A 24,139-nucleotide genomic window follows, 5' to 3' on the forward strand; every position below is an offset into this window, starting at 1 on the left:
GTGTGCTTTGCTTTGGAAAGCAAGTTCTGAATGAAACAGAAGTTACAATTCTTGTCCCTGAGTCTGTAGTACGAGTTTCTATGTCCAAAGCACTATGTGGGGGGCGCCTGGGTGGCTCAGTGGGGTCGTGGTCCCGGGGTTCTGGGATCCGACCCGCCTCGGGCTCTCTGCTCAGCGGGGGGCCTGTTTCCTTCTCTCTCTCTCTCTGCCCAATTCTCTGCTAACTTGTGATCTCTGTCTGTCAAATAAATAAAATCTTAAAAAAAAAAAAGCACTATGTGGGCTTTGAAATTCCTGAGAGCAAATGTGAACAGTGTGTTGAGGAGTGGATGCATAAAGGGTCTGAGTTTTGGGCGGTGGGGCTATTCAAAGAAGCCTGGCTAGAGAGGGGAAAGAATGCAGACACGCAGGGACCCTGTAATGGCACATACCGGTTCATAGTAGCAATGCGGAGTATCCCGACGGAGCCTCCTGAAACAATGAAGTGGAAAATCCCAAACATAATTTCTAGGGGCTGCCCTCTAAAGCCAAGTAGATCTAGCAGAGTTGAGAGGGAAGCCGACTGTGGGTGGCAATTCCATGGGAATGAAATTATTGCCGTGGTGGATAAAACTCTGAGCAGAACTGCCTCTGGCTTATTAAAAATCCAGTGAAATTGCTCATTTCGCTCTAGTCGCTGCTCGCAAGTCATATCCATTGCTCCGGCCCATCCTGCTATTGAATTAAAAAGTGAATGCAGGAAGAATGATGATACAAGTTCATACTCGCTTAGTGGCGCCTACCATCGGAGCACGGTATGAAGCACTTTACAAACACTTTTTGAAATTTGCACATTGTCTTTTGAAACTAGTACAGTATTGTCCCCTTTTTATATAAGACAGGACTGAAATATAGCAATGGTATGTAGCTTCCCTAATGCCCAATAGCAGAAATGGTATTTGAACCTAGGCAATTCTGTTTTGCTACACAATCCTACATCATTCTGACCAAAGTTAGTGCTTTATAACTTAAAAAATTGGCACTAGACAAATTAAGGAATATTTCTCAGGCCATCCTGATAACAAAGTGACAGAGACCAGGTTAAACCTCTAGTTCTGACCTTCAGCTCTGAATATCTATCTTAACTGGCTGAAAATGGTGCAGACCAGATAGTGAATGGAATTTTTTTTTAATTTTTTTAAGATTTATTTTATTTATTTGTGACAGAGAGCAGGGGAAGAGGCAGAGGGGGAGAAATCTCAAGCAGACTCCCCACTGAGCATGGAGCCTGACATGGGGCCCAAGCCCACAACCCTGAGATCATGACCTGACCTGAAACCAAGAGTCTAAAGCTTAACCAACTGTGCCACCCAGGTGCAGTGGTGAAGTGGATTTAAAAATGCAGGCAGGGGGGGCGCCTGGGTGGCTCAGTGGGTTAAAGCCTCTGCCTTCGGCTCAGGTCATGAGCCCAGGTTCCTGGGATGGAGCCCCACATCGGGCTCTCTGCTCAGCAGGGAGCCTGCCTCCTCCTCTCTCTCTGCCTGCCTCTCTGCCTGCTTGTGATCTCTGTCTGTCACATAAATAAATAAAATCTTAAAAAAAAATGCAGTCATGACACAACAAAACAGATTATATCCTAGACAAAAGACACACAATGTGAATGAGGTGAGGGTGTGAGTTATAATACACATTCTATACTTTCTTCACCTTTACCCCTTACAGATTTTCAGTATAGTCAGGCTGTCTCAGAGAGTTACAGTTCTTTAGGAAAAGTTAAAAAATAAAACCAGGAATAGCAAATACATGAGTCATATATATTTACAGAAGTTTGAATCACTATTTTGTTTACTTCCTGGTTAAATTTCTTTATTATTTTCTAACAGTGAGATATTTATAAGGTGTATATTCAAATCGCTACATCAATTAATATACTATAGTCAAGTGACATGACATTAAGTTCTTTATTTATTTAGAAATACACAAAACCTTAAAAGTCCTCACAGTTAACAAATGAATCTGAACTTTGGAAAGGCCAATAACTATAAGATACAGTAACACCTTGAGTTTACCAAAAGCAAAATGAAAATTTTATTATTACACTTTTTTAAAGAAAAAACACATTTTATTTCATGAAGGTAAAACTAAAACAACCATTTGTTTTACATTCCAAATAGTCATAAAGAAAACATCTTAGACTAGTTACTCTTTGATATGTTTACCTCATTGAGTTATAAGAGTTAAAATTCCTAAAAGCACTAATAATACAACTTTTTCTAAAGCAGTAAATGATGGTAATTATTTGCAAAAGCAATTTGAGTAAAAAATCTAGAATGTAGGTGATTAAGAGACAGCAGAAAACTATTCTAAGAACTTGTTCAGCTATGAGATTAGAATTTCTGAAAATATCTTTAAAAATTGGTTTTATAGTATTTTGACTCGGTTGTTGATGTATGTCCAAAAAACTACTTAATCAGATACACAAGTTATTAAGTATCCATTTTTTAAAGAACTTATACCAAGCAACCTCTTTAGTAGGAAATCTTGCCCAACCACAGATTTTCTAAGGCCTTGGGTAGACAGAATTGTGATATGGGGCAGGTGTCTACAAAGTTTTAGAGATCAGAGAGGGAGAAGTCATGGGGCAAAGGTTGAGATATTAAAGTGCAAGTTCAATGTTAACAGGACATATCATTTCCATGTTTTGCTGAGATAGCTGTGAGGGAGGTCTCAGGCCAAAAACTCACTTCCTTCAGGGAGCTTTTTTTGTTTCTTTTCCAGGAAATGGAAACCACAGGCAGAAGTATGGACAGTGGAGGCAGCTGCTCACCTTTCTGCTAAAGGAAAGAAAGAGTCAACCTGTGTTTTTACTTGCTTCTTCATTTATTTGGGATAAGAGGAGGGAAGGTCTTTGAATCAAGCCCTTTAACCTTATGATGAACAAGAGCAGGATTACGCTCCTTGCGTGTTTGTGAGTCAGACTGTGTGTGTGTTGGCCTCGTTCCTAGGAAAGCATCTGTTTTATCCTCCCTTTCTGCCCAGAAAGGGAGTGTGTGTGTTGGGGTGGGGGAGGAGTGTGGGGCTTGTGGTTAAATGGGAAGAAGACCAGACATCAGTTAAGAAGTTTTCTTATTTCCTTCTCTGGGGGCAAGAGAAGGCCAGAGTGATATACAAAACCACAGCTGTCAAACTGGGATTTTCTCTTTGGCACCTAAAAAAGTCAACACTGCTGTAACACCCAAGATTGCAACTTTTGGTGCTGAGACATTCACACTCTATTGTTCTGTAAAATCACTTTTACTAACAATGAGAAAGAAAAAAGAAAGGATACATACCCACACACACAGCCCCAAGAACCTTGTCTTGCCTAACCAGAAAACATCCCTTCTTGAGGAAGAATATAATATATATTTGATTGGTAGCAGTTATATATGAGAATTTACTTCTGTGCTCATTTTGGTTTCAGTAGAGTTTAGCCAATAAGCGACAAGTAAGTGGAAGAATTTGAACTTGTTTACCTTTCAGATACAGAAGTTCATGATCTCATCACTGTAACTATGTTCTCATTGAAGGCTGATTACTTGGACTTTGGGCCAAATTAGCAATTAGAGATAAAAATAATTATGAGATTAATTACATGCTAGTATTTATTAAACACAATTGTCTAAGTAAAATTAATCTACTTCCTGTATTTAGGACAAAAAATTTCTATTAATATATCATCTAACTATGGTTATTAACATAAATCTAAAAGCCTTTCATTCATCAAGACATTTAACAAGTCCATTCTAAAGGTCGGGATTAGTGCTAGTGTATAGCACCAGCAAGTACAGTTGTGTATGTTGTGCACTCTACAATTCCAGGTCATTCATATTGCATTTCTCAACCTGGTGTCCCTAAGTACAACCTTGAAAGACAATTAGTTTATGAAGAGGAATAACTCCAGGTTTTGCTATCATCAAAGAACTTTGAACAGTATTAGACAAGTGGATGCCCTTGCTTTTGAAGACATCTAAAGAAAGAAGATTCAGATTCTGTCAACATACTTTTGGATATTTCCACTTAGTTTGCAATGTCAATAATTTTTATTTCTTGTAGATATTTCTTATCCAATAATGACCGTTCACTGCTATCATTCTTCTTGCTCATTAAAGATGACTAAGGTATACAGGGATGTCAATATTCAGATGAGGGACTTCTCCAGTTCTGAAGAGGGAAGTGAGGAGAAAGCATTTTGGTGACACATGTCAGTGTAACCTGCCTTCAGAGAGGGAAGTAGATTCACCTCCATCCTAATACCTGCCTTCTCAGGTGGATGACTATGATGACACAAGGAATTTCAAGGAAGTGACTCTTATAATTATTTCTATCATGGAAGCAAAACAATGGCTCTATGCCCAAGAATTTACAGGGAAGCAAAAATTGCCCAAAACATTGGCTTCTCCTTTCGATTCATGCATTTGTAAGAGGGGTAATTGAGAAAAATATGTATGTAGAAACCACTGGTATAAAAACAAGGAAATTGAAGAACATAGATAGATATTAGAGTATTAAACTGGTACTCATATCAGGAAAATAAAAACAAAAGTGGTCAAAATTTAAAAGGAAACTAGGAAAAACAACATAACCTGAGCTAAGGATTACAAAAATAGCATTTCTAGGTTTTTTTTTTTCAGATTTTATTTATTTATTTATTTCACAGAGAAAGAGAGAGAGAGAGATCACAAGTAGGCAGGCAGAGAGAGAGGGGGAAGCAGGCTCTGTGCTGAGCAGAGAGCCCGATGCGGGACTCAATCTCAGGACCCTGGGATCATGACCTGAGCCGAAGGCAGAGCCTTGCTTCCCCCTCCATCCTCTGCCTGCCTCTCTGCCTACTTGTGATCTTTCTCTCTCTCTCTGCCAAATAAATAAATAAAATCTTAAGAAAAAAACAAAACAAACAAACAAACAAAAAAATTCTGTTTCCAAAAATGTTTCTGAGGAAATAATTTTTCTTAATAGTAAAACTCGGGGTGCCTAGATGGCTCAGTCAGTTAAGAAACTCACTCTTGATTTCAGCTCAGGTCATGATCTCAGGGTCCTGAGATGGAGACCTGTGTCTCTCTTTAAAAAAAAAAAAAAAAAAAAATTAAATTCAGCTTAACCTGTTATGTATAAAATAATTTCATTTCTGGGGGGCAATTTAAAGACTGTTCTAAAATCCTTAGGTTTTTAGAATAGTCTTTATATACCCCAGTATTAATAGTGATTGTTTCTGTAGGTGAAATTTAGAACAAAGTTAAGACCATATTTTCTGTATCTTCTAGAATTCTTTTGCAATATGCAAGGATTATTTCCATCAATAGAAAAAAGCAAATATTATACAATGTTAAGTGCCTCTCAAATTTTTTTCTTTCCACCTGCCTTAAACGAATTTCCTAATATTTATAACACCTCATAGAATTTACTTATTTACTTATTTTATTGGGCAGTGGCACTGAAAGAATCTAAACTCAAACACTTCTGTTTAGAATGGTTGATGTGCACACAGGACCAATTTCAAGGAAAAAGGAATACATTCATTGTGAATCTTTTCACAAACCTTTCTTAATCTCTCTACCATCTCTAGTACTTAAGCCCACATGACTTGGATGTCATTAAGTTGTTTTCTGAAGTCGATTTGTTACCCAGTATTTGTAGCACCCTAGGCAAATGATTTATTTTATTCTATATTTAATCTGAAACTTCTCCTAGCTTCCACAGTTTTCTTCCAAATGAGTAATTTGATTTCTTTTGCGGTACTTTTTCCCATACAAAATAACCAAACAAAAAAATTTAGATTTGCATTGTAGCAGGTGATTTTATTCTTTAAAAAATAAATAATGAATAAAAGTTCAATAAACACGCTTTGTAAAGACAAATTAATGTACTGTTCTTTGTTGGAACATTATTTTTGTGTGTAGAAACAAAACCAAACGACTGAGAATTCAGCCCAAATACAGAAACCTTACCAGATGAACATCAGTGCCATACAGTGTCGATGGTTTTGTCATTATAGAGCAACCATGAGAAGTAGGGCATGCAGTGGATATTGTTGCCGTGTACATGTGTTTGGTTTTGTTTTTTTTTTTTAAAGATTCATTTATTTATCTTGTTTGACAGAGAGAGATCACAAGTAGGCAGAGAGGCAGGCAAAGAGAGAGCGGGGGAGCAGGCTCCCTGCTGAGCAGACAGCCCGACGCGGGGCTCGATACCAGGACCCTGAGATCAAGACCTGAGCCGAAGGCAGAGACTCAACCCACTGAGCCACCCAAGCGCCCTGTGCATGTGGTTTTGATGAAAGCTCCCACTCAGAGTCTGGTTTCTCTACAAAACCTGATTACATCAGGGCGAATGTACACACGCTTATTAGTTTGTACACTTTTAATGAAAACAAACATACAAACAAGAATAACAAAAGCCTAATTATTATATGGAAAGTTTCTTTACCAGTACTCTTTTCTTCTCATGTATTTGACACAACAGACTAAGGTAATTGACACACCTTTTTCTCTTTGCTGTGCCGACAGCATGGCCCATGTCTACAGCACATAACGTCGCCATTCCCTTATAAACCTAGGATGTGTAAACTCACAAGATAATTCTAATGTGGACTTCAAGTAATACTTAAGCAACTATTAATTTTTTCTTTTAGAATTTGTTTTTTCTTGTATTGATGCTAAGCCTGAATTATCTTAAAATTACAAAAATTCAGGTGATTTTTTCCCTTTAAGCTTCATATGATTGGATTTTATATGCTGCCGGTAGTATGATTATATTAGGTATTATTTAGAAACTTCTGACAGGACAGATGCCAAGGTTATAACTCATTTGTATCTCTGTAATAATAAATGCTGAATTTTTAACAAACATGTTAATAATAATAAAGTTTTTTGGAAAGATGCCATTGCCAGGATTGATTCTAAGCATGTTGTTTATACTAACTCATTTAATAATCAGAAGAACTACATAGAGAAATTAGAACCCTTGTGCATTGCTAGTGGAAATGTAAAATGGTACAGATATTACTGCAAATAGTCTGGTGGTTCCTCAAAAACTTTTAAATATTTATTACCATATGATCCAGCAATTCTATATATATCTGAAAGAATTGAATATCTGAAGCATATATCTGAACGAATTGAAAACAGAATTTCAAAGAAAAATTTGCACCCCATATTTATTGTAACATTATTCATAACAAGCAAAAGACAAAAGCAGACCAAGTGTTCGTCGATGGATAACTCAATAAACAAAGTGGGATTTGTACATATAATGGAATATTATTCAGCTTTAATAAGGAAGAGAATTCTGACACACGCTACAACATAAATGAACTTTGAGCACATTGTACAAAGTAAATTAAGTCAATCACAAGAAAACAAGTATTGTTTGATTCCACTCACATGAAATACCTAGAGTAGTCAAATTCATAGAAACAGAATGAAGAGTTGTCCAGAGGTTTGGGGAAAGGGAACTGGAGAACTATATTTTTATGGGTATAGTTTCAGTATTGTAAGATAAAAAAAGTTCTAGACATTGGCTACATTGGAATGTGAATATACTTCGTACTACTGAACTGCACCTTTAAAAATGGTTAAGGGGCGTCTCAGTGGCTCAGTCGGTTCGGTGTCAGAATCTTGGATTTGGCTCAGATCCTGATTTCAGGGTCATGAGATCAAGCCCCGGGCATGAAGCCTGCTTGAGACTCTCTCTTGTTCTCCCTCTGCCCCTCCTCTCTTTCTCATTCTCTCTCTCAGAAATAATAAATAAATAAATACAGTTAAGAGAGTAAACTTTATGTGATATGTATTTTTCCATAATTAAAGCTAAATAAGATGGCATTCTCCATCCCAATGGAACAATGGAAACACAGAGAGTGGTTGAAAATTGTGGCCTTATTCATAAAGCTGTGGATTACCGAGCTGGAGATTTAAAGCTCAGGGAGTCTAGTTCCGTAGACCACCCTCTTGGTCGTCCCACTGCTTTCAATGTACCTGATGTTGTTTTCCATAGCTTCACTAATAGCAGCGAGGATACCGTAATCATCTCTTTCACTGAGAAGTTTATTTAAGAAATGAAGGTATAATTCCTATAATTCCTGAGGTATGATTCCACAGTTCTCTAAATTTTGCCTGATTCCAGGCAGTCTTGATGTCCATTATTATCTTGCCTATGTAATTGTTTTTTAACAGCAATAATTCATTTTCAATCATGGATCTATATACCTAATTGAAAATACAATAACATGAGATTTGGTTTTGGTGGCCCACTGCTGCAAATGGAAGAACTGTGTTGATCCTGTGTTTTTGGAACGTGTCATTTGATTACATGAAGCCTGGCAGGAAGGGCAGGTGATCTGAGGGAGTCATTGGATTTATGGGCTTTATGTGTCATCAAAAGGAAAAAAAAAAAATCCAACCTTAGTTTGCAGAATCATAAAATCATACAAAAAATGGACCAACTAGCTCAGAGAATATCTCGGAAAAATTAGCAATTCTGAATCCCCAAAGAGAGCCAGCCTAGCATTACTATGCTCAATCTTGATGTTGTCCAGATTTGTGTACCGACACCCCATGCACATAAACGTTTTTCTCCCTGTTCTCTCACAGACTCCTACCCTCCACACAAACCAAAAATGAAACAACACCAGCTCTCAAAGAAAACTGGGAATCTGCTGGCAACATATTTTAAAGACATAAACACATTTTTAAATCTGTAAGTAAAATGGAGGGTCTTAAAGGACATGCTAGTTTCCTTCTGGGCTTTTTTGTACTTCCCAGCTCTGCATAGGTATAATCTCCATAGCAAGGCCTTGGTGGTTTTAGCTGTATCTGTCTTGTTAAGGGCCCTTACCTAAAGGGTTGATTACAGCAACTAGACCATGAGAGAATCTCACAGGGGGGCTCAGATAACAGGGGTTAGAGAACAGGAGCATATTTCTCGGGCAAAGTTTCTTCCCCTCCATACATAAGCTTCTTGTTTAATCCTTCTTTGTGTATATGTGACTCAGCATACAAAAAAAAAAAAAAAAAAAAAAAAAATTACTGAGAGGTTGTAGAAATGATTAAAGTGTCAGAAACCATCAGTTCTACCCTGCTTCTGCTTGCTGAAATTGTTTAGTATTATCTTTAGTAAATGTTTATATATATTTCCCCTTTCCAGGACATTGGCAACTCAGGTTTCTTCCACGTGAACACACACAAACACGCTCACACACCCAGTGACTTTTCATCACAGTCAAAATTGTTAGAAGACATCCTTATAAACTGCAGAGAAGCAGCCGGCTCCCATACACGGATGCTTCGGATACGTCCCCTGTGCATTTCTCTCAGACTCTCTGCAACCCTGCGGAAACCGTCAAATCCAGGCGCTCTGAGTGTGCTTACATCGGGCCACCACCCTGATCCATTTCCTTCTCGGGGCTTCCTGGCTCCACCAGCTGTTGAAATAGCACTACGTGCCTCTATGCGTGTGCATGTGTGTATAGCTCAACCTTTTTATATCTTAACTGTGTGTAAAGTCACTGATTACTACTCTCAGATCAAATCCTGGACTTACTTTTCTCCTGGTGACAGAAGTGAGCCTCCCCAGTCTCCCCTGGCCCTGCTTTCCAGGGACTCCCACCAGCTCCCAGGGTTCTTGCCAGCACCAGCACCAGCACCACTGGCTGAAAACGAAAACTGAAAAAGGAGACTGGAGTGTGAGGTAGATTTTGCTTTTTAAAATCTCTTTTATTGAAGTTTTTGTCTGGCATCTGCAGAACATTTGGGCTTCTCGAGTGATTTCAGTTTTGAACACAAGCTTACGATTTAAATGCTTTTGCCTAATTCCAATTTCCCCACAGGAAACTCAGTATTGTTTATGCTGTGCACAATCTATCAGGCTTTCCGTGATCACTTTCATTTTCCTAGGTTCAGCTGGACTTTTCTGAAGCATGTCAGGACTGGGGGTCTGGACTTCATTAGAGTGAAGAAAAATGGAAGAAATATTCTTTTCTCGGGGTGCCTGGGTGGCTCCGTCGTTAAGGGTCTGCCTTCCGCTCAGGTCAAGATCCCAGAGTCCTGGAATAGAGCCTCACATCATGGGGCTCCACGCTCTGGGGGGAGCCTGCTTCTCCCTCTCCTGCTTGTGTTCCCTCTCTTGATTGTCTCTCTCGGTCAAATAAACAAATAAAATCTTTTAAAAGATATTCTTTTCTCATTAAAAGTACCATTCAGTTTTATTTTTTTACTTATTTTTATTTTTAAAAATTTTTAAAGATTTTGTTTATTTATTTGAGAGACAGGGAGAGAAAGGGAAAGAGAGAGATAGAAGGCGTGCATAAGCAGGGCCGGGGCAGAGGGAGAGACAGACTCCCCTCTGAGCAGGGAGCTAGACTGGGGCCTAGATTTCAGGACTCTGGGTTCATGACCTGAGCCGAAGGCAGACACTTAACTGCCTGAGCCACCCAGGTATCCCAACCATTTGGTTTTAATGCCAGGTATCTCCTTTAGTTTTTCCTGAGAGGTGTTTTCATTTCTCTCTCCCTCTCTTTCTTTCTTTCTTCTTCTTCTTTTTTTTTAGCCATTGATCTTTTTAGAAGCCAATTCTAGACATTATAATTTTCAGACTATCACTCAACTAGGAAGACCTGTGGTGTCATGTAGCCTATCATATATAACCACATAAAACTGTCAGTTTGGGGTAGGATTCAAAAGATATATATAAACTAATATTTATAATTTGAAATGTCCCTCATAAACCATCTTGCAAGGTTTCTGGCTCAGTGACATTAGTTAAGTTATGTTTTCCAGGCTTACCCATCTGCATCTGTCTCCCCATGTAATTCTGAACTCCTGATCCATGAGTCAGGACAAGTGCACATCAGGACTACTGCTCCTAGATTCCTGAATCGGTTACACCCACTTCTCAGATGTGACTAGGATGTATTCAGAATCAGCTGCCTTATTTTCATCTTGTTACTCATATCCATGCTTCTCTGACAACATTTTTGCAGCATGAAAAGCTTGAGGTTTTTGTTCAAGGAAGTTTGCTTTGTCAAAGTAAAATTTCCCTACAAACTGTGAACACCCTAATTTGTTAAGAGAAAATCACAGACACTTTGACTCTGGCGCAATCCCACCCATGGTAGATTTGCCCTATGACCAAGTGGCTCAGAGCTGGGAAACTCGTCTATTTCTTGTTGCCACACACTTGTGTGCCTTTGAGCAGACTCTGAACTTGTTTCTTAATCTTATCCACAAGATGAAAGTAAGACTTATCATCAGAGTGGGTAGCCCAGTCAATACAATTTATTTTCTAGAAGACATTAATTCATTTTGATAAATCATTTATATATACCCTACATTGTTAAAGAGTAGATGAAAACTGGTTTATTAAGTCATGCTTTCCACTTTTCTTGAGCATGGCAATTACTTGGGGACTTTGTTAAAATGTAAATTCTGATTCTAGATTGGGGCCTGAGATGTTGCCTTTCTAACAAGCTCTCAAGTAATTCCAATAGTACATGGTGCTTGTACATGAACTGTATTTGAATAGCAATTGTGAACTGATTATATAAATATAAAGCAATAGTGTAAATAAATCAAAATTAATAAAGAAATGAAAAAGGATGAGTGAAGACACGAATGGACCCAGGAATGATATTATAAATGTATAAAATAACATTAACCACCCACTAAGTAGGGAACAAATCTGTTAACATGATTTGTAGCAGACAGTATAAAAATGGGAACTGTGCGCTCTGTATTTATTTGCTTTCCCCTAATAATCTGTATGTAGAGTAAGAGCCATTTAGTGCAATTATATCACTACTGAATTTTCTATTTTGGAGCCAAAGAAGAGAAAGAGAGCCTCATGCATTTTCCTCAATTAATTCAAAATATAAAAGCATTCAAATGATATTTGGGATCACTATTTATGTTTATATAATCTGTGAAGAAACAGTTAAAAAATTAGTAGAACAAAATGTTTCAAGAACTGTTTCACTTATTGTATGTAACTCAATCTAATATCCAAATATACTATGCTGACTTCTGCTGTCCCTCATCCATCCTCCTATCTATCTATCTATCTATCTATCTATCTATCTATCTATCTCTCCAGGCTGGGAGGTAACACTGTCCCCAAGATCAGTGGGATATGCATGTTCAGTCGTTCACTCATTCAGTTCATTCAACATCTACTTTATTTGAAGTACAGAGCTTACAGACTCCATTTCACTTCTTTCCACCTCCTGCTTCTGCTGGGTTCCTGACCAACCACATTATTTGTTTCCTTCCTGAGCCTGCTGAAATATTCCATAGTAACTCATGCTGGAGAATTTCTTTTACTAGACTCTGCCCTTGTGCTAGCAAGGGACTGCTAAGGCAACGAGACATTCACCGCAAAACAGAAGATAATTAAGAAGCATACAGAAGGCAAACACTTAATATGGAATATTTAATATAATTTTCCTAAAATGCCCTGGCCACTCCGCTTTCATCAGCATCTCACTTCAGAAACTTGCCTGCTCTAAATTTATGTGTATCTTCCTGTGCAGAGCCTCTGTTATTCCATCAGTGGGTTCTTCTTCAAGCCTCTGAAGGACCCAGCTCCTTTACTTTATGAGGAGTAAAAAGGATGCAAAATTTGAACGATTTTTCCTGTTTTTCTAGCATGAGATGCATTATGTTTAAGGAAACCCATGGTTTGGGGCATCTGGGTGGCTCAGTGGGTTAAGCCTCAGCCTTCAGCTCAGGTCATGATCTCCGGGTCCTGGGTTCGAGCCCTCTCTGCTTGGAGGGGAGCCTGCCTCCCCCTCTACCTCTGCCTGCTGCTCTACCTACTTGTGATCTCTCTCTCCGTGTCAAGTAAATACATAAAATATTAAAAAAAAAAAAAAAGAAACCCATGGTTTAATAACAACTTTTACTGGGGAAACAAAAAGACACACATTTTTGTGTGCATTCATATTACTTATAAGACATAAAATTATGATATACAATGCATATCTTACAATGTAAAATGAAGAAATCTTTGTCCAAATTTCTCTCTTCTAAAATATTTTTTAGAGAATGTATAGAAGAGTTATCTCTAAAACACCAGGCTGTTGTATCCACAAGATTTTCCTAATCAAAAACGTTCCTCTTTCTATACAAACCAATTTTAGGTATAACAGTTTAAGCAGCACCTAGCTTTTAAATTAGTGATTTTGTTTGTAGCTTCCATTATACAAGTAAATATTGAAAGCTTAATAAATACAATCACTGTTTAAAATACCTTCAAGGAATTTTGAAATCACCAAATTACTTAGAAAATATTTATGTGATAAAACTTCTGGGTGGCAATCTTTGAAGTCCAGTTATACTTATTTTACTAGCAGTAATAAGAGTTCATCTAAGACATTATATAATTCAAATTGTTATTAACTCAAACTTTATTCATATGTAGTATATATTATGTATTATTTTTTACTGACAGATTCTCAGAAATAAATGGAACAGTAGATTATGAAGAATGCTTTAACTTATACATTTTACATTTCTTCTGTTTCTAGGATGTTCACAATCTATGTGTGTTGAGAGGAGGGTTGTAAACTGAGAAATAATAGTAAAAGCAAAGTTTCAATTACAAAGTTCAGTAGAGATGAAGTGGAAAAAATAAACAATGAGTCATTCTCCCTGATGGTCAATTTTATGTGGCAACTTTATTGGACCACAGGGAGCCCAGGTATTTGACCAAACATTATTCTAGGTCTGTGAGGGTATTTCTGGAAGAGAGTAACATTTAAATTGGCAGACTGAATAAAGCAAATTGCCCTTTCTAATGCGAATGGGCTTTATCCAATCAGTTGAAAGCCTGAATAGAATAAAAAGGCTGACCTTCCTGGGAATGAGGAGAATTCATCTTGTCTGACTTTGAGCTGAGACATCAGCTTTTTTCTGCTTTCACACTCAAACTGAAGCATTGGTTGTTCTTGGGTCTTAAACTTGCTGGCTTTCAGATTAGAACTAAACCATTGGCAATCCTGGGTTTCCAGTTTGCCATCTACACATCTGGGGAATTTCCAGCCTTCATAATTACATGAGCCAATTCTTTATAATAAATTTTCTCTCTTTCTCTCTCTCTCCATATACATACATATGTATACAGATATGCATGTATATACAAAATATGTAATATTGTTTCTGTTTCTCTAGAGAATAGAGAATAGTAATATAGCTTCCTCCCATGACTCCAAAATTTTGGAAGGCTTAGCAATGAGATTCTAATTCAGAGTCAGTATTATTAGTATGATTATGATTAGAATAATTGTTAAAGAGTTTGCAAAGCAATTTTTGTTATATATACATGTGTACATTATATAATATATATTATTATATATGTATGTACATTATATGTGTGTATGTGTGTATAAAGGAATTTATTATACCTTTATTATACCTGGTTTATGTGGTTGAAGATCCAACAGGATAAATTGGCAAGTTGGGGATCCTGCATGGCTGATGATTTAGTTCCAGTCTGAGACTGAAGGCCTAAGAACCAAGAGATTTGATGTTTTAGTTTGAAAGCTGTCAGGTACAAGACTTAGGAAAAGTCAGTACTTTAGTTCCATTGTGAAGACAGGAAATAGGCTGATGTCACAATTCAAAGGTCATCAGGAAAGAAGCATTCTCTTTTATTTGGGGGAGAGTCAGCTTTTTCTATTCAGGCCTTCAACTTTAAGGAGGGCAATCTGATTTACTCAATATACCAATTTGAATATTAATGTCTTCCCAAAACACCCTCACAGAAATACTCAGAATAATACCTAAGCAAATGTATCTGGGCATCTCATGGTGCAGTGAAATTGATCCATAAAATTTACCATCATAGTTTCTAAGTAAGATCGAATAACAGGAACTAGATTCACCTTTTGCATGAAGCAACCAAATGAAAGATAGTGGATAGGAAACAAACAAACAGATTGCTGCCTTGAAGGAATTCCCAGGCCACACTTCAAGGAGACAAGATAAGACATCCAATAAAAAATAATCAGGCATGCAAAGAGCAGGGGAAAAAAATGTATTTAATTGAGAAAGCAACCTAGAACTACCACCATGGTGGAATTAGCAAGTAAAGGCCTTCGGAGAGCAATTATAACTGTATTCAATATGCATGAAAAGTTGAGAACAAAAATATAATCATTTCCAAAATGATAATCCTGAGGGGAAACAAGGTCTAAGGTAAACACGCAGTAGGCGGGGTTAACATCACATTACACATTGCAGAAGAATAGGTTAGTAGTGAACATGAAGACACAATGATAGATGTTATTCAAAATGAAACACAAAGAGAGAAAAGGATTTTTTGAAGACATGACTTTAAAGCCACAATTCCAAGAAGCTTAGTAAATCTGAAACATGCACACACACACACACCCCTTGTGAAAATGACCACACTAATGCAGATGATAATTCTTTTGGCAAAACCAGTGATCTTAGTCATGGGAATATAAGGCCCAGCATAGGGAATGTAGTCAGTGGTATTATAATAATATAATAATGTACAACATATTATAATAATGTTGTACACTAACAGATAGCAGCACCTGTGGGGAGCAGAGCTAAGTGTAGAGAAGTTGAATCACTATGTTGTACACCTATGTTGAAATAATGTAACATTGTGTGTCAACTACACTCAAATATAAAAGAAAAAAAAAAAAAAGAAAATCTTAGAAGCAGGGAAAACAAATGTGTTATATGATGAAGTTCTAGAATATAGATGAGGTTCGGTGGGCTGAGGTCCGGAGCCGATGACCAAGAAAGAATTCTTGAGACATCTTTGGTGCAAAATGGTGGTTTATTAAAGCATGGGACAGGACCTGTGGTTAGAAAGAGCTGCTGCCCTGGGGTTATGAGGGGTGGTTGGTTATATACCCTAGAGGAAGTAAGGAAAACGGAGGTTTCAGTAGAACTTCCACAGGCTAAGGAGGAGCTACAGATACTGGATACCAGAGGCCTTGACATTAGGAAGGTCATTTTGCCCTCTAGCAAGGTATTAACATTACGATGGGAGGGAGATTCCTAAAGAATGTCACATATGTCCCACCCAGGAGTGGTGGTGAAGGGAGGTTGAAGTGTCAGCCTTTTGCTTTGTCCTCAGCCAGCCTTCTGTTCCCTCATCATTCTGTATAGAAGAACAAAAAAGACAGTGGATTTCCAAAAAGGAAAAATGACGTACAATGGAAGTGGAATGATGAATGGTAGTTTATTTTGCCTTGAGTCCAGATAATTCTTAGCATATTTCTGTAAAATCTGATTTTCAGTTCTAAGATGTGCAGTTTCATTTCTGTAAAAAAACTTCCAGTAAAGACCTTTGTGCTCCTTGTCACTGAGCCAGTTGCTGCTCTTGTAATCTACAACTTTATACCCACAAAAATGCCCTTTGTATTTAGATCTCCCCATGCTGAGTGTTAAAGGCCAATTTCACTCGCATTGAGTAATAGTGTCTTAAGAACAGCCGTAGTTATTCCATTTCTGATTTTGATCTTCTTTATTTTCCCATGACTGGACTGTCAGAAAATATTCTATTAAGTATTTGTACAACCTGGTACCAAAATGATTTCCCCAAAAGATGTCCTCAGAAAAAATCTGAAGGTGATTCATGGCTATCCCATGACCTATGCTTTTGCAAACAACTGGGAAAGGATTGAGCAGTTCCACAGCAGGCCAGAAGACATCGTCATAGCCACTTACCCCAAATCAGGTGAGTTTTGTGGACTGATAGAGGCATATCTGGCTTCAGTCTTTGTTTCCTTTCTACAATATCATCTTCGTCCTAAATAAAATTAATATTCCTATCAGCCAGTCTAGTCATATGTTTTTTGAGTATATTTAAAATGAGCATTTGGGACACAGAAAGGGAAATTGTAGAATTAAGTTTCTAATAGAATGTATTAAGATGGCAGACTACCTGTAGGGACTCCCCTCTCCCCCCTCATTCAAGTGATGCTTTCTAAAAATTGTTGCCTTTCACCGCAGGTACCACTTGGGCTAGTGAAATTGTGGACATGGTTCTAAATAATGGAGATGTTGAGAAATGTAAGAGGGATTTTATAACAGTTAAAGTGCCAATGTTGGAAATGGCCGTTCCTGGACTAAGAACTTCAGGTAATTTTAAACTACTAGGGAATTATAATTTTATAATATTATTATTTTTAAATTTTTTATTATTTTTTTAAAATTCAAAACCAAATTTTCTTTTTAATTTAAATTTAGTTAGCCAACATATACTACATCATTATTTCTCATTTTAGTGTTCAGTGTTTCATTAGTTGCTTAAAACACCCAGTGCTCATCATATCAAGTATCCTTCTTAATGCCCATCATCCAATTACCCCATCCCCCCACATACCCCCCCTCCAGAAATGCTGTTTGTTTCCCTGAGTCAAGAGCCTCTCATGGTTTGTCTCCCTCTCTGATTTCTTCCCATTCAGTTTTCTCTCCCTTCCCCTATCATCCTTTGTGCTGTATCTTATATTCTACATATGAATGAAACCATAGGATAATTGTCTTTCTCTGATTGCCTTATTTTGTATAAGTGATGAAGTTCTAGAACACAGGTGAGGTTCAGTGGGGTGAGGTCTGGAACCGATGACCAAGAAAGAATTCTTGAGACATCTTTGGTGCAGAATTCTTGAGACATCTTTGGTGCAAAATGGTGGTTTATTAAAGCACAGGGACAGGACCCGTGGACAGGAAGAGCTGCAGCTGCCCCAGGTTGTGAGGGATGGCAAGCTATGTCCCCTGCGATTGGGGGAAGGTGAGGGAAAGGGAGGTTTCCACGGAGCTTTCATATGCTAAAGAGGGCCTACAAGGTGCCAGATCTCTAGGCTTGATCAATGTTGTCTTTTGGCAAGCCATTAACATAAAGATAGTTGGGAGATTCCTGTCTTGCAAGATTGTGATCTCTGCAAGTTAACTATTTGTTTCTCATTTATGGTGGTCAGGGGTGCCTGAGGAATGTTATACATATTACTGAGGGGAGCTGGTGGAGAGTGGGTACAAGGTGCCAGCTTTTGCTTTGTCCTCAGCCAGCCTCCTGCTCCCTCATCATAAGTACCAAGTGTTAACTGATTGCACCCCTGGAGCTCCTGACTGACTTATTTCACTTAGCATAATAGCATAATACCCTCCCGTTCTGTTCATGTCAATGTGAATGGTAAGTATTCATCTTCTCTATGACTGAGTAATATTCCTTTGTATATATTAACTACATCTTTATCCATTCATCTGTTCAAAGACATCTCAGCTCCTTCCACAGTTTGGCTATTGTGGACATTGCTGCTATGAACATAGGGGTGCCCTTTTTTCACTACATCTGTATCTTTGGGGTAAATACCCAGTAGTGTAATTGCTGGGTGGTAGAGTAGTTCTATTTTTTTTTTAATATTTTATTTATTTATTTAACAGAGAGAGAGAGAGAGAGAGAGAGAGAGAGAGATAACAAGTAGGCAGAGAGGAGATCACAAGTAGGCAGAGAGGCAGGCAGAGAGAGGGGGAAGCAGGCTCCATGCTGAGCAGAGAACCCGATGTGGGGCTCGATCCCAAGACCCTGGAATCATGACCTGAGCTGAAGGCAGAGGCTTAACCCACTAAGCCACCCAGGCACCCCGAGTAGTTCTATTTTTAACTTCTTGAGGAACCTCCAGAGTGGCTGTTCCATCTTGAATTCCCACCAACAGCATAAGAGGGTTCCCCTTTCTCCACATCCTCTCCAACATTTGTTTTCCATGTCTTGGAATTCTCACTGGTGTAAAGTGGTATCACAATGTGGCTTTGATTTGTATTTTCCTGATGACAAGTGATGAGGAGCATTTTTTCAAGTGTCTATTGGCCATTTAGATGTCTTCTTTGGAGAAGTATCTGTTCATATCTTCTGCCTGTTTCTTGACTGGATTATTTGTTTTTCAGGTGTTGAGTTTGAGAAGTTCTTTATAGATCTTGGATTCCAGATCTTTGTCTATGGTATCATTTGCAAATATCTTCTCCCATTCCATAGGTTGCCTTTTAGTTTTGTTGTCTATTTCTTTTGTCATTCAGAAGTGTTTTATTTTGATGGAGCCCTAATAGTTCATTTTTGCTTTTGTTTCCCTTGCTTTTAGACACATGTCTAGTAAAAAGCTGCTTGGCTGAGGCCACAGAGGTTGCTGCCTATGTTCTCCTCTAGGATTTTTATGGATTCCTGTCTCATATTTAGGTCTCTCATCTATTTTGAGTTTATCTTTGTGTATGGTGTAAGAGAATGGTCCCGTTTTATTCTGCATGTCACTGTCCAATTTTCACAGCACCATTATTGAAGAGACTGTCTTTTTTCCATTGGATATTCTTTCCTATTCTGTCGAAGATTAGTTGAATATAGAGTTGAGGGACCATTTCTGTGTTCCCTGTTCTGTTCCTTTGAACAATGTGTCTGTTTTTGTGCCAATACCAAGCTGTCTTAATGATCACAGCTTTGTAATTTAGCTTGAAGTCAGGCATTGTGATGCCACCAGCTTTGGTTTTCTTTTTCAACATTCCTTTGGCTATTTTTATTCCTATGATCTTTTCTGGTTCTATATAAATTTTAGGTTTGTTTGAGCTCTGTGAAAAATGTCAATGGTATTTTGATAAGGATTGCATTGAATATTGTTCTGGGCAGTATAAATATTTTCACAATATTTATTCTTCCAATCCACAAGCGTGGAATGTTTTTCAATTTCTTTTGTCTTCCTCAACTTCTTTCATAAGTGTTCTCTAGTTTCTAGAGTAAAGATCCTTTACCTCTTTAGTTAGTTTTATTCCTAGGTATCTTATGATTTTTGGTGCAATTATAAATAGGATTGATTCCTTAATTTTTCTTTCTTCAGTCACATTGTTAGTGTATAGAAATGGAACTGATTTCTGTGCATTGATTTTGTACCCTGCCATGCTGCTGAATTCCATATGGGTTCTAGAAATTTTGGGCTGGAGTCTTTTGGGTTTTCCATATAGAGTATTATGAAATCTATGAAGAGTGATGTTTGACTTCTTTGCAAATTTGAATGTCTTTTATTTCTTTTTATTGTCTGATCGCTGAGGCTAGCTCTTCTAGTACTATGTTGAACAAAAGTGATGAGAGTGGGCATCCCTGTCATGTTCCTGACCTTAAGGGAAAAACTCTCAGTTTTCCCTCATTGAGAATCCTATTCATTGTGGGCTTTTCACAGATGGCTATTATGACACTGAGATATATTCCCTTTATTCCTATATTCTGAAGAGTTTTAATCAAAAAAGGATGCCTTTTCTGCATTATTTGAAAGGATCATATGGTTCTTAACTTTTATTTTATTAACAATTAATGTGATCTAGCATGTTAATTGATTTGTCAATGTTGAGCCACCCTTGAAATCCAGTAATAAATCCCACTGGTTATGATGAATATTCTTTTTAATGTACTGTTGGATCCTACTGGCTAGTATCTTGGTGAGAATTTTGGCATCCATGTTCATCAGAGGTATTGTTCTGTAATTCTCTTTTTTGATGGGCTCTTTGCCTGGTTTGGGAATCAAGGCAATACTAGCCTCATAAAACAAGTTTGGAACTTTTCCTTCCATTTCTATTTTTGAGATATCCTCAGGAGAAGTAGGTATTATTTCTACTTTAAATGTTTAGTATAATTCCCCCAAGAAGCCATCTGGCTCTGGACTCTTGTTTTTTGGGAAGTTTTTTATTATTGCTCTAATTTCCTTGCTGTTTATTGCTCTGTTTTACTCATAATATGTTCTTAAAATTGTCTGTATTTTCTTGGTGTTGGTCTTGATCTCTCCCCTTTCATTCATGATTTTATTAATTTGGGTCATTTCTCTTTTCTTTTGGGTAAGTCTGGCCAGAGGTTTATTGATCTTATTAATTCTTTCAAAAAAACCACCTTCTAGTTTCTTTGATCTGTTCTACTATTCTTCTGGTTTCTATTTTGTTGGATTTCTGCTCTAATCTTTATTATTTCTCTTCTGCTGAGTTTAGGTTTTATTTGCTGCTCTTTCTCCAGGTCCTTTAGGTGTAAGGTTAGCTTGTGTATTTGGGTTTTTTCTAATTTTTTGAGAGAGACTTGTATTGCCATTTACTTTCCTCTTAGGATTGCCTTTGTTGTATCCCAGAGGTTTTGAACTGATGTATTTTCATTCCTATTAGTTTCCATGAATTTTTTAACTTCTCATTTAATTTTCTGGGTGACCCATTCATTCTTTAGCAGGATTCTCTTTAAGCTTCAAGAGGAAATTCCAAATTTCCTCTTGTGATTGAGTTCAAATTTCAAAGCATCGTGTTCTGAAAATATGCAGGGAATAATCTCAGTCTTTTGGTATCAGTTTGGACCTGATTTGTGACCCATTATGTGATCTATTCTTGAGAAAGTTCCATGTGCACTGGAGAAGAATGAGTATTCTGTTGTTTTAGGATGGAATGTTCTATATATCTCTGTGAAGTCCGTCTGGTCCAGTGTGTAATTCAAAGACCTTGTTTCTTTATTGATCTTCTGTTTAGATGATCTATCTATTGCTGTGAGTGGGGTGTTGAAGTCCCTTACTATTAATGTATTATTATCAACATGTATCTTTACTTTGGTTATTAATTGGCTTATATAATCGGTTCCTCCCATGTAAGGGACATAAATATTTACAATTGTTAGTTTTAGATCTTTGTGTTGGACAAACCCTTTAAATGTGATATAGTGTCCCTTTACCTCTCTTACTACAGTCTTTGGTTTAAAATCTAATTTGTCTGATATGAGGATTGCTACCCCAACTTTCTTTTAAGATCCATGAGTGTGGTAAATTTTTCTCCATCCCCTCAATTTCAGTCTGGAAGTGTATTTAGGTCTAAAATGAGTCTCTTGTACACAGTGTATGGATGGATTTTTTTTTTTTTTAATCCAACCTGATACCCTGTCTTTTGATCAGAAGATACATCCTAGACAAATCCGAAATGGTTGGAAACCACAACAGAAAACCAAATAAAACCAAAACCAAAACAAACAAACAAAAAGAACATGGGGAGAGACTATAATCTCATAGGGTGGGCAAAGCCAAGTGATCTACATTTTCCTGATTGAATTTTGTTTGGTGTGTTAGAGGACACTACATCTTAAAGTTAAAAAGACAGCAGAACTTGTGTGTGTGTGTGTGTGTGTGTGTGTGTGTGTGTGTGTGTGTGTAAAATTGAATAGAGTGAAAAAAGACTAAAATGAAGCATATATCTATAAAATGTAGGTGTGAAAAATAAAAGTCAAAAAGCGACTTAGAAACATAAGTTGGTAAAATAAGAATCCAGTTAAATGGGAAAATGATTAAAAAAAAAAAAGAAATGGAAAAATTTAGACTGAAAGATAAACAAATAGTGAGAAAACACCAAGAGCTTAATATACTATTTTCCCCTGGCACTGGAATTTTACAGTCTTGTGGGATCCACAAACTTGTCCACCTATTCTTCCAGTTTGTCTTCTGGGGGAGGGCCCTGCTATGCTGTTTTTCAGGTGTCAGGTTGCCCAGGCAGAGTTGACCCACCCCTTGTCAGGGGTCTGGGCTCAGTGTAAGCTGGTCCTTTGTGTCACTTTTGTTCCCCTGGAGGCTCTCTGCACCTCTATGGAAGATCAGAGTAAAAATGGCCATACCCAGATCTCTGACTCAGAGCTGAAAGATCGCATTCCCACTTCTTCAATAAACCCTCTGGGACAAATAGTTTTCACTTTTGCTTGTGCCAAACTCCACAGACTCTTGTGGTAGGATCCTACTGTAATCATCCCTGGGGGAGTCCCAGGGACTCCTTTTGGAGCTACTGTCCTTTGGAACTGTCAGCTGTTGTGGGATCATGCATGTACCCTGCTCTGCTGCTTCCAGGACATGGCGGGGTGTCACCCTACTGTCCTTTCTGCGGCCTCCACAACCCTGAGAGCTGTTGCCCAGTGGGCACAGCCATTTCACCCCTCCCAGGGAATGATAAATGGCTTATGGGTTCCAATCCTTTTCAGGGTGCTCAGGCAGAAAGTGGTCACCTGATTGTCCCCCCATGGGGCGTATGGTGACCTGAGCTGAAAATCCCTTCTTGGGCTTGCTGACTGTAACCAGTTTCCCCTCCAATGCTTGGGTACCTGCTGGTTCAGGCACCCCTGTTTGTTCTGTCTCCTGGAATCCTGAGACCACAGTGACCTACCTAGAATTCTGCCCTTCTCATCCCCTGAGCCCCTTCCAGAAAGGATGTCTCACTGGAGTAGATTTCTAGGAGTTCTGATTTTGCCCTCCAGTGTTATCATCACTTTCCTATGGCCAACTTACAGAGACTCCTCCTCCCCTCCATTTATCTTCCAATATCTCCCCACAGATTTCATCACTCCACACCTCGCACCATGCAAAAAGCAGTTGCTTTTCTGCTTATAGAGTTTGAGATATATTTTCTTACATCTCAGGCTGAATTCATGGGTGTTCAGAAAGATTTGACAGGTATCCAACTAAATTCAAGGGACCAGATGGAACAAGGTCTCCTACTCTTCTGCTATCTTGTCTCTTCCCTATAATATTATTTATATAGCATATTAATTATTGTACTTATTATTTACATTCAAAGATAGTAGAGTCAATTTGGTAATATAAAGTGGAAGTTTGTAAGCAGTACAATCACCGAGATGTATAGAGAAACTGTAGTTTAATTCATTGTATATCCAGGTATGATGACCTAAGATGAAAGAGTTTTGTTGTAGAAAATAACTAAAAATTTGGTTAATAACTTAAGAAAAGTTCCTATCTTTTACTGACTTTTGTTGTATAGAATGTGGTAGATTTGATTAATAAATTTCTAATTTGGAACATCGCTGTAGTTAAATAAGTAAGGAAGTACCAACAACTCTCAAACATAAATTTATTATTAATACAATTTATATTTCATTCCACAAATATTTATTGAGTGCTTCCAAATTTTGCACTGTGGTATAGGTTAGATATAAAATGATTAGTGAATTCAACGCCTTACCCCCAAGGAGTTTATAGTAATATTGTGCCACTAAATAAGTAAATAAACCAATAATATGTGATTATTGGGCTCATGTATCCAAAGAATAGGGAGCAACAAATTGTTTACTTTAGATTTGGATGTGTAGGGATATCTACTCG

The 24,139-nt window shown here is 37.7% G+C and overlaps 1 protein-coding gene across 1 annotated transcript in view; it reads left to right on the plus strand.

Annotated features, from left to right (window-relative positions):
- The window catches only part of LOC309863283 (uncharacterized protein), an 83,611-nt gene that overhangs the window by 44,310 nt on the left and 15,162 nt on the right, over positions 1 to 24,139 (plus strand). The window contains exons 10-13 of the mRNA XM_082727857.1: positions 674 to 794; positions 9,160 to 9,574; positions 16,555 to 16,725; positions 17,001 to 17,129. Coding sequence (XP_082583983.1) covers positions 674 to 794; positions 9,160 to 9,574; positions 16,555 to 16,725; positions 17,001 to 17,129 — 836 coding nt within the window. The remainder of the gene's footprint in view (positions 1 to 673; positions 795 to 9,159; positions 9,575 to 16,554; positions 16,726 to 17,000; positions 17,130 to 24,139) is intronic.

This window comes from Mustela nivalis, assembly GCF_964662115.1.
Source record: "Mustela nivalis genome assembly, chromosome: 4".
NCBI lineage: Eukaryota > Metazoa > Chordata > Mammalia > Carnivora > Mustelidae > Mustela > Mustela nivalis.